The 11,699-nt window shown below is 39.9% G+C and overlaps 1 protein-coding gene across 1 annotated transcript; it reads right to left on the reverse strand.

Moving 5' to 3' along the window:
- Positions 1 to 8,296: 8,296 nt before the first annotated feature.
- On the reverse strand, positions 8,297 to 9,394 carry LOC112200727 (FCS-Like Zinc finger 15). The gene is made up of 2 exons (XM_024341733.2): positions 9,001 to 9,394; positions 8,297 to 8,789 (listed from the first exon to the last, which is right to left on the reverse strand). Exons 1-2 carry the CDS (start codon positions 9,273 to 9,275, stop codon positions 8,591 to 8,593), a joined length of 474 nt encoding a protein of 157 aa, XP_024197501.1. The 5' UTR covers positions 9,276 to 9,394; the 3' UTR covers positions 8,297 to 8,590.
- Between the last annotated feature and the right edge of the window lie 2,305 nt (positions 9,395 to 11,699).

Consider the following 11,699-nt stretch of genomic DNA (forward strand, 5'->3'; position numbering starts at 1 on the left):
TAAGAAATTTTATATGCACATATATCCCTACCTACTTAATACACACTCCCTAAAGCTTTTTGTTCAATTTTTCTCTTAAAGTTTTTTATGGCCCTATTTATGGGCAATAGTTTTCTCCCAAAACTCAACCTATGCCTCCAAACTCTTCTTCTTCTTGCTCAGATTGACCTCTCGAAGAAATTCAAGTAGTTCATGAATATTGGGTTTTCTGCCTATGATGTTTAAGGGTTTTCATTTTATAATTCTTGGTACATAGAGTTTCAAGGCTAATTTATTTATTTATTTGAACATGAGGTTTAAGGCTTATGAATTATTATGATCATCTTCTTCTGTGATTCCTACGGATTCTTTGAAGAATGTGATTGTTTGCAATAATTCCAGTATCAACAAGTTTTTTTTTTTTTCATGAAAGAAATTAACAAGGATGGTTGTGGAGAATAAAAATGTGATTTCTATTGGATTATGATTTTATTATGAGGTCAGGCCTCACTGCCCCACTTCTGCCTCGTCATGCTATCCTTCCTATATATCAATGTTCATCAAATTCATAGGAAGAGAAGTAAAAAATTCGCGTTGTGAAGACATTTTGCTTCCTTAATTAAAGTTGTTGTTGTTGTTTTTTTTATTTTATTTTATTTGGTATTTTATTCATATGATAGAAGCGCATTTGGGGATTATGAAAAGTTCAAAAAAGTTGAGAGAGGAGTGGGATGTGTTATGTGTATTTAGAATATTGAGGTGGGTATATATAATTTCTTAGTGTACGTTGTTGTGTTGGTAAGAAACTCTTCCGAAAAGCTAATTGCTGGTTATTATAAGTTTCATTTCACTCACCGCTAAAAGCTCAAAGTTCATAAAAGGAAGATACTGATGACTCCAACTTCTTCAATCTTCTCTCTTCTTTATTAGCGGCTACTAGATTCTGAGGTGGCTGTCATGGAGATTGGGGAGGTTGGCATCGAGCTGGACAAGGCAGTTGGCACTCCTGCTAGTGCCATTGAGTAGAGTGCTTGTTGGGACTAGAAATAAATTACGGCTAGCTCTCGAGTTGTTTCGGAACATTTCCTAATAGTGTCAGGAAACTTTTTTAGTTTGGTCGTATTATTCCTCTAGGATAATTTGCACTTTATGTTACCCTATTTTTTCTTGTACCATCTTGGTTTTGGCCTCAGGGTCCCTAAGAATGGCTCAATTTTGTCGTAGCCTTTCTATGGGTGAGCCGTTTCGGTGTATTTTATCTACTTGTATTTTAATGGATTGACACCCACATTCTCTAAAAATAAAAAATAAAAAAATTTGATATTTTATTATTGAGTTTTTCATAATTCAATTTTGGTTCACAAAACTTTTAGTTGGAGTACGTTCATTCAATGCGCTATGTAGTCTTTATTTTAGGTTCATTTAATATACTTTTTTTTTTTTTTTGGGTTAGTTAAGAAAAAAATATTTCGATGTACAAAAAGGCCTCTAGCACCATAGATTTACTTTTAGCTATGAAATTCTTAGGGCTAGCCTTGGAAATACCCACATCGTATAAAATATAGGTACCCAAGCAACCGCCACCACTATTAGCAAAAACATCTAATCCATAAGGGAAGGCGGCACAAAACACCCTTTAGAAAAGGCTAAAAGGCTAAAAGCCTAACACCCAAAAGTTCTAGTGCCACCACCAGAAAGACCATGACCACCCAAAAAAGAACCAAACGCCACGACAACGGTATCGAAAGACCCTAACAAAATCACTAATTAGAGAGAGAAGTACCATAAAAAAAATAATAAAAAATTAAAAAATAAAAAAAACCACGTTGGGAAGGAGGTAGCTGCTCGTCCAAAACCTCAATCCCCAACTGAGAGAGATGGGATGAAAAATGACCATGCCAACACTGCGAAAACGGATATGGATCCAGGTGGTTTATACCTAATACTTTTGGACGAGGGAATATGAGGAGAAACCAATGGCCGACTGACCACCAATGAGCGACCCACAACAATAAACATTGCCCTAGACCAATAGTAAACACAAGAAAAAGTTGCCAAAGAAATTCACCAAAAAAAAGGAACATAAAAAGATCCTAAACACTGTTGAGAATATATACATCCCACATGAGAAAAATGGGACCTTGCCTATGGGTTTATAAGGGTTTGGGCCACTCCATCCATTGCCAATTGGTTTTGGATGTGAACCCCAGATTACTCTATCATTGTATCAGAGCGGGTTACTCACGTGTGCATGCCTCACGGCCACACGGGCTCCACATCACCCAAAGTTGTCCACGTGTATGGCTTGAAAATTCGCCACACGTGCGGGGGCGTGTTGAGAATATATACATCCCACATGGGAAAAATAGGACCTTGCCTATGAGCTTATAAGGGTTTGAGCCACTCCATCTATTGCCAATTGGTTTTGGATGTGAAACCCAGATTACTTTATCAAACACAAGTGCCTAGGAAGGTTCACTCTTGAGAACAACAAAAATATGCTTAGAAGAATAGCATATGCTCCTCGATGTCTATCATAGGGGCAAGGGCTGGAGATCGAATAGTAATTGAAAGGAGAGAGAGAGAGAGAGAGGCTAGAGTTGAAACCCTAGTAACCAATACATATAAAGTTTATGTCCAAATGTGACACTAATATATATATATATTTTTTTGAAGAGAAATTGATATCATTAGAATCAATAGCCAGCAAACTGCCAATGGCTAAAGTCTATTTGCACTGACAACAAGATAGCTGGCAAGAAAATCCAGAAACCCTATTCTAAGGAAAGCAAACTCATTACAAGTCGATGACAAGCTCGCTAAAATTAGTGAACTTAAAAACAAAAAAACTCCATGTCTGCTAGGGCAAAATCATTCACTAGCCTCCTATTAGCCAATCACGCAATTGTGGTACCAGCAACAAAAAACCACTTCTTAGCAAATAAATAGGAGCAAATCCTTATTCATAAGCCACTTGAAAGGCACCAATCTTATTCCAGATAATTACCAACTCCTATAGTTCTTGATCCGAAAAATGAATGGTCATGGACTATATATCGACCCAATAGCTCAAGAAGGTCCACCCTCATCACTAAGTGATAAATGAGTGGCAAGGCACCCTCCCTACTGGCCCACAAATGAGAACCTAATAGCCCAATCCCAAAGCCCTGAACCCAAACCCAAGCCCAAAAGGCAACCCTCTGCCAGGCTGCCGCAGTCAGCCTGTCCACCACAACATCAAAAAGTTGACCAAATCCACTAAAATCCAGTCACGTTCGGCAAAACCTTGTGCGCCTCGGCCTCGATGCCCTTGCCCTACTCTTTTCGCTGACACACAAGATCGGTTGGATCCCGACCTGTGCATCTCCGCTCTATTGCCCGCTGCCTTACTCCGTCTCCTTTGGAAAGGTTGATGAGCAACAACATTGTACCTTACTCTTCTTCTTCTTCTTCAATCGATTCAAGAAGCACCACCGTCCTTACCGGATCCGATATCTGACCAATTAGCTAGAGGAGATGTCACTGCTGCTAGATCCGACGATGTCCTCAGAGGCTATCGCCGTTCTCTCTAACAACCTCTAGGGTTTCTGGTTTTTTATAAGATATTGGGGATCTTATACGACACTAATAATGATAACAACTTAGTTGCTTTATTTCTTAAAAAATTGCAACTAACCTCCTTATTTTCATAAATACAACGGGCATCGCAACAAATATGAAAATTTCCTTTCTTAATAGTCTACGTCGATAAACAACAAATATCAATCATTTTGAAAGATTGCAACTAACCTTTTTTTTTTTTTTTTTTAGGGAAAAGAAGTCAGACTTTATTGCAAAATAAAGGATTACAGAGGAATGGTTTCAGCTGCGTTAATAAGAAAGCAGGGGAAGTAGAAAAATAAAAGAAACTCTGCAGCTCAGTGGTAGCCCTTGCTGCCATAATGTGTGCAACCTTATTTGCACTTCTGCTGATATGAACAATTTTCAGATTAGAGTGGCTCTCCAACCTCAAAACAAGATCATCATACAAGCGACCCAACATGGAAACATTACTCCCATCAGACTTAGTTAATTGCCCCTGCACGCTCTGTGCGTCCGTCTCTATGATAGCTGGAACAAAGCCATTGTCCACAGCAAACTGCACTGCCATATCACAAGCCAATACTTTAGTATGTTCAGGAGAAAGCAAACCATGTAGTGGTCGACCTCCCCCAGCCAAAAACGCTCCCTGATGGTCTCTGATAACAAAACCAATACCACCCTTCCTTGTTGTGTGATCAAAAGACCCATCAACATTTATCTTATACCATCCCAAAGGCGGGGCTGACCAACGTGTAACCCTTGCAGTGCGACCAATTCCCATTTTTAGATTATAAAACCTAAAATCATGTAGTCTGGCCATAGACTTAATCAACACGTCACAAGCAGGAAGACTCTTATTCTCCCAAACTCTACGATTTCTCTCTTTCCATATGCCCCAAAGTAGATGAATTAAATCACCCAAATCCATCAAAGAAAGCTCTTGAACACAAAAGCTAAACCATTCTAAGATGTCACAATTCTCAGTGTGAGGATTAAAACACACCTGACTCAAAGCTCCATTAGATTGGAGTATTTGCTTCGTAAAAGGACAATCTCTGCAAAGATGTAAAGTTGTCTCAATTGCAGATGAACACAAAAACATACCTGAGAATCCAGCACCACCATTTTTGACTCTAGTCTCTCCATTGAAGGCAAAATGTTATGACAAACTCTCCAAATATAAATCTTAGCCGAGCTAGGTATATTCACCTTCCAAAGCTTTTTCCAAAAAGCCACACCCACCGACAAATGGAATGGACTTCTAGCATTAGAAGTAGCAAAATCAAATCGATAAGCTGTTTTAACAGAAAACTAACCATTTTTCTCTAGTCTCCACACAACTCTGTCATCAACACATCTTGAACTTAAAGGGAGGCTCAAGATAACATCAGCCTCTGCCAATGGGAAAAGCCTTCGAATCAAACTAGTATTCCACAATCCTGCCTGAATCATTAAATCGCTAACCTGTTGAATCTCATTAGCAGCAATGCTATTATCCATCGGCTTAAAATCTTGTACAGCAGGCAACCAACAGTCTGACCAAATGTTAACAGTATTACCATCACCAATTTGCCAATAGGAACTCTGCCTTAGAAACTCCCTTGTTGAGAACCTATTATAATTGACACTTATTAGATATTTTTTACTTCACTAATATTTTGCGTTTTTCTTTCCTATAATTGTCATTTAATTTCTATTGATCAATCAGATACCTACTGTGATTCAAAATTTGTATATAGACATTACAAAGTTGACTTCCAAATACAACACTGACACGACAACAACTAGCTTTAGTTCTTAAAAATTTGTAACTAACCTCCGTAGATCAATGGATATAACATGCAACGCGACAAATATGAAGATTTCCTCTCTAATAGTCTACACGTACATCGGTAAACAACAAATAACAATTGTTTGAAATCTGGAATTAATAACTGAAACTCATTAGATGTTTTTTGATGTTTTTTGCTTCACTAAAAGTTTGGCATTTCTCTTTCCCATTATTGCGATTTAATTTATATTGATCAATCATGTAGATACGTACAACATATATTGTGATTCAAAATTTATATATAACCGATAAATACAAAGTTGACTTCCAAATGCAACACTGATAACAACAACTAGCTTTATTTCTTAAAAATATGCAACTAACCTCCATAGATCCATGGATACAACATGCATCGCGACAAATAAGAAAATTTCCTCCCTATTAGTCTACTTCAATAGACAACAAATATCATTCGTTTAAAACATTGCAATTAATACTCATTAGATGTGTTTTACTTGTTTCTCTTTCCCATCGTTGCAGTTTAATTTCATGTAGATACATGTATGGTGATTCAAAATTTATGTATAACCGACAAATACAAAGTCTACATCCAAATGTGACACTAATAACGTGACAATAACTAACTTTAGTTTTGAATAATTTGCAACCAACCTCGGTATATCCTTAGAAACAACATACATTACGACAAATATAAAGATTTCATTCCTAATTTGGCATCGGTAGACGACAACTTCACGTTCATGCTGAAAGATCTGCAGCTAACTTGGGTATAACTAATATCTATTAAGTGTTCATTTTTATTTTTGGATAATATCTATTATGTGTTTATTACTTCATCGAAAATCTTACTTTTTCTTTTATCCTAGTTATGATTTTTAATTAATCTGTTTTTATTTTTTATTTTTTTAATCAATCACTTAAAATCCTAAAACTTTAGCTTTTGCTATAGGACTTAAAAAAAATGCTCTCGTTCTCTCTCATAGCTAGGGTTTCCCTCAGCAAAAACCTTACTCGTCCGGCGGCGCACCCGCGTAGGCATGGGCCTCTGGTTTCGTCTACGTTTGGCGCGTGCAGCCGGACAGGCATTGTCCTCCTCAGAATTCTCGGATTTCTGTGCACATTGGCAGGTTTCAATCTCAAGCGTGGTCTAGGAGAGGTGGAAGGGAGGTGGATGTCAGGGTGGGTAGATCGATTTCGATCTAACCTTCTATGGTCGTGGGCGATCGCAGGTGCAGATCGAGCGGCACTGGAGTGGGGTTGACCAGCGACGGGATCGGGGTCCACCGACGCTTCGAGGAGCGGGTGCTCGTTCTCCTATCAGTGGCGATTCCGAAAGGGATCTGCTGCTCTTTGGGGTTCGATCACTGATTTGGGAGGAGATCTATGGAGGTTGGATGGCGCCAGATTGTTTGCAGCGGGGCTGGTGGCTGAATGAGCGATCTGCAGCTCTGGCGTTCTTGGCTTGGAAGATTGGTGGTTGGGCCGGGCTTGGAGTGAGTGACCTTGGTAGTTCGGCAGTGATTCATCTAGGCAGTTCTTTGGATTCCGGTGGTATTTTTGTGCTTTTTAGTGCTATTTCAGTTTTTGGTTTAGGTTTTTGGCTTAGTCTAATAAGTCCATACTATTTTGAGCTAGGGTTTTGGAGTCTTGGTATGGTAGGTGTGTCGTGTTATTCCCAGGAATTCAATTTACATTTTTGTGGTCAAAGTAATGGGGAGAAGCTCCTGCACATGGTCTGGCGGTTTTGGGCCATGGTGTTAAAGGGAGTATCTTTCCTCTTGAGGTTGGCTGTGAGGATGTACTTTGTCTCCTGGGTTAGTATGGATGAAGTGCCGTTGATATGACGTTATGTTCGGGGACTACATGTTTTACTCTCGGTGTTTTCTTGTTGTCAATGTGGTAGTGACTTGCTCTTGCATGTGGTTTGGTTGGATTGGGACACAATGTTGATGAATGGGAAGTGGCTGTTTGTAATGTTGGCTGCAGGGATTTATTGTGACTCTCGGAAGTTGCGTTATGCTGTAGCCCGAGTTGAGGGGCGATTGGTTTGGTTAGGGGTTGGACCCTTTTGGCTTATGGATGACGGATCCGTAACTGAGGGTGTTTTAAGGAGGAGAGTGGGGAACTTATGTCCACCACCGGTCATTTCTGTTTTATTTTATGTAATCGTGTTATTCTGGAATAAAATGTTTCTTTCATTCTAAAAAAAAAAAAAAAAATCCTAAAACTTTAATCGGAATATTTTTGGAAATTTATCGACTAATGCAACCAGTGATGAGTAATTTCCTCAACCTACAACTCTACAAGGCTAAGCATCTTGCATCACCATTAATTTGCAGACAACCACAACCAATAAATCAAAACTTCGTGACTTTTGGGAATTTGAGTAACTCCTGTCCTGTCCTCTCCAGCAGAGACCCCCTTGAGATGTAAAAATGGGAAACTCATGAGCTAAAACGGTAGTAAAGGGTTCAAAATCATTCAATTCCAGCAGTAAATGTTGTATTCAATGTTGCAGTCTAATCAAATAGGGACTCGAGATTTAAAGTGCAAAGAGGTTTAAAGAAATATCAAATATGTTCAATCTCATGTTCCTTGGTGGCAATAATTTTTTATTTTAATTTTTTTCTTCATAGGGACCATGAGTCCATGACATTGTTCTCCAAGTACTAATTCTGCACTAATGTTCTCCAGTCTCCACTATAATATACTATTTTCCCCTCGGTGCGCAATTTAGACATTCCCTCCACAAATCCATTAGAAATGCGCATCACCAAGAAAAGCTACAAAAGAAGAACACAACACGGATTTTGCATTGCCATAGTGCTAAAGACCAAACACCAAACACCACACACAACACACACCACCATCGCTTGTATCCAGGAAAGGCTAAACTCTCATGAGGGGAACAACCGAAGTTCAAAGAAACTCAAACTAACCAGGTTTAAGCACAGAACAAAATGCCATTAATGCCCTCTAACTGTCACAAATTACACTCAGACTGTCCTCCATAGTTTGTGTTCTAAACAATGTGAGGTACAACCAAAACTATGGGCTACATTATCACATACATAATGTGATGGGGGGCAAAACTAGTTGGATTCTTTTGGCATCAAACCAGGAAGCAAAGAAACTACAAAAGGGGACAAGAAGGTCATTGTGAAACAAACACAGGGGTACAAAGGGGATACAACAAAGAAACCAATTTCTCAGTTCCAACTGGTTTTTCTTATTCTCTCAGTAGGCAAATCCACCCGCTCTGTTTCTGCTCCCTTTGTTTCGGTTTGAGCGTCTGGAAGAAGAAGCTGAAGAAGAAGAAGCTGAATCGGGTTTCATGGCCACCATTGAGCAGTGCATTTCATTGCGAACAATCTCCTCCTCATCCATCAAAATCTGATTGTACCTGCACTCCACGCTGCAAAAGCCCCTATCTCCCCTGCATTTTTCAAACCAAGATTTCCACTTTAGTTAACCATGCAAATTTACAAAACCAAAATCTGGGTTTCTACAGAAACAATAAAATCAGAGATGGGTTTCGGTTGTTTTTGAGAAAGGTGTGAACTTTGTGCATGCAGAACCGAAATAAAAATCTGGGTTTTTGTAAAATTGGAAGAGGGCTGTTGTTCAAGGTGTGATTTTTAACTTACTTGTACATGTAGATGTCTTTGCCAAGCAAGAGTTTCTGCTTGCAGAGAAAGCATTTTTCAAGGAAATTGGGATTGGGTGGCAAATAGGGAGAGTGGTTAAAATTTTGGGGGTAATAAGGCAGAGCAGAGGGAGAGAAGGGTTTGGTGTTGGTATTGATCACCATAGTGGCCTTGTTAATAACTTGCGGGATTTTCTTGCCATCACCACCAACACCAGTAGTAGCAGTAGTACTACTACCATTTTGACTTTCCAATAATACACTAAGTCCCACCATATCTCATCCTCCAGTATAATCACCCACTCTGTTAAGCTCTCTTTCTCTTGAAATTCAGAGAAGAAGAGGGGGCTTGGCTCTGATGGAGAAATTCTGAGCAAAAATAAATACAAGGGAGAAACAAAGGGCAAGAGGGGGATGGTGGGACCCAACCCATCACACAGCTATGGAGCAGTAACAAGGACGATTAGCGTAGCCAACGATTTGACTCCTTGTGCTGGTTAACTGCCACATACCCCTCTTCTTTCAGCGATTCAAATTTTTCCCAATTTTGTTTTTTCATAATTTACTTTGTTTTCGATTTTTGGTTTGGCTGCTTGTGCTGACGGTTTTAGGCTTTTGTTTGCTTGCATAACTGGTTTTGTTGCATTATTATGGTGGAGTTAAAGAAGATAAATAAGCCCAGTCGGCAGTAATGGTCATGTGAGCATCTTTCAATTGAGGAGGGGGTTGCATGGGTTGTGTGAGTTATACATGAATCATCAACACACTGAGAGCATGTTGCTTCTTTGTCTATATGCAAAATTGCCAAAATTAAAACTCGGAGTTTGTAACTTCCTTGTATTGTTTCTATATAAAAATTCTTAATTATTCAAGTAAATCTTTATCTGTGTCTGACCCAAACTTTAGGTTACTTAACCTAAACAACACACACTGAGAGCATGTTGCTTCTTTGTCTATATGCAAAATTGCCAAAATTAAAACTCGGAGTTTGTAACTTCCTTGTATTGTTTCTATATAAAAATCCTTAATTATTCAAGTAAATCCTTATCTGTGTCTGGCCCAAACTTTAGGTTACTTGACCTAGTTGTAATAGAGTTTTAATTAGAGATAATCTCGGAGAATATCCTAGAGATTTTCATTGATTGTAATCACCTTTCCTTGTACAATTCAGATTCTAAGCCTTGTAATCCTCTATATAAAGAGACCCATATTATCAATGAGAGCACACAACAATTCTCTCTCAAATATCGATTCCCTAAAATACGTTATCAACACGAAGCCCTAACCCTGAAACCCTAAATTCGTAGCCTTCAAATCCCAAAAACCACTGCCGCCCACCTTGAAGCTCTCAGTTCCAGGAGTTCAGAACCGGCGGCGCCACCACCAGAACCGGTCGGAAAATCACCGAACCGACCCCCGGACGTGACGAAAATCCCTCTGCCCGGTTCAAAGGCTTCCTCACCGCCTCCTGCTGCCATATTCCACCACCAGCAGAGCCTTGATTCCAGTTTCCAGGAACCCGAAAAATCATTCCCAGAACCGGCCAAAAGCTACCCGGACCGGCCTCCAAAAGCTGCTGCACCTTTGGACCGCCGCCAGCCCCTACTTCAGCCCTACGTCAGCCTAGCCCAACAATCAAAAGCCTCGGCCCAGAAGCAAGCAAGAGCCTCAGCCCAGAAGGAACCCAACCCTAGGCCCAGAAGCAAAGGAGCAGCCCACGACCCAGAAGACAGAAACAGGCTTGAAGCCCAACAACATGGCCCACTGACGTCAGCCCAGAGCCTAATCCAGGTCAGCGTCTGCGTCAGCATCCGACTGCCATGTCAGCTCCGACCAACTTTCCCGGCAACTTTTCCGGCGACTTTTCTGACGACCTATTTAGAGGTTTTTTTTTTTTTTTCTAAAAGTTCCCTTTTTTTTAAATTCAATTTCTCTTCTTTTTATTGGGGACTTGCAATCTCCATTTCTTCTTCATAGGGGAGACCAAAAGCTGAACTGTGGGGGTTTGTGCTCACTCCAAGCTTAGAGCTTGTAGAATCCTCCAAACTTAAAGTTGTTGAGATAAAACGATCGACCACAAACATCATTGTTTCGATCTAATCTAACCCCTTTTGGAATTGAATTTCTTCGAAGCGACTACGCTTAAAATTTTTTATTGTTTTCGTGGTAGTCTTTTTCGCTCTGAAACTAACCCTATTTTCTTGTTGTTTTTCAGGATGAGTAACCTGAACAAGTTGAGTTTCGCTCCACTAGAGACAACAGGCGCAGGATACCACAAGTGGGTCTGTGATGTGCGCCAGCATCTTAAGGCTGATGGGATCCTGAGTACGATCCAATAGCCAAGTCAAGACGTGCTTACTCCTCAACAAGCTGCTGCTTTTGAAGCAAATAGAGCTACGAGAGAGGCAAATGAAGCTAAAACCATCATTCTCATGACAAGGCACATGAATGACGCGCTCCAGAATGAGTACCTCAATGAGGAAGACCCAAGAAAACTATGGGTAGAACTCGAGCAGCGTTTTGACAACGTCCGTGACTCCCTACTTCCAAACTTAGAAGTGAGATAGCATAGCCTTCGCTTTTGTGACTTCAAGTCTGTACTTGACTATAATTCGGAAGCACTTTGTATCAAGTCTTTGATGGAATTCTGTGGGCAGAAAATCACTGATACGATGTTGATCGAGAAGACTCTCTCTACCT

Source organism: Rosa chinensis, chromosome 4 (genome assembly GCF_002994745.2).
Source record: "Rosa chinensis cultivar Old Blush chromosome 4, RchiOBHm-V2, whole genome shotgun sequence".
Taxonomy (NCBI): domain Eukaryota; kingdom Viridiplantae; phylum Streptophyta; class Magnoliopsida; order Rosales; family Rosaceae; genus Rosa; species Rosa chinensis.

What these genes read in the sequence shown, in the direction of transcription:
- LOC112200727 (XM_024341733.2), bottom strand. Translation starts at nt 9,275, where the DNA reads ATGGTGGGACTTAGTGTATTATTGGAAAGTCAAAATGGTAGTAGTACT. An exon ending in AAAGACATCTACATGTACAA is followed by an intron (nt 8,790 to 9,000) that starts GTAAGTTAAAAA and finishes TGAAAAATGCAG; the next exon opens with GGGAGATAGGGGCTTTTGCA.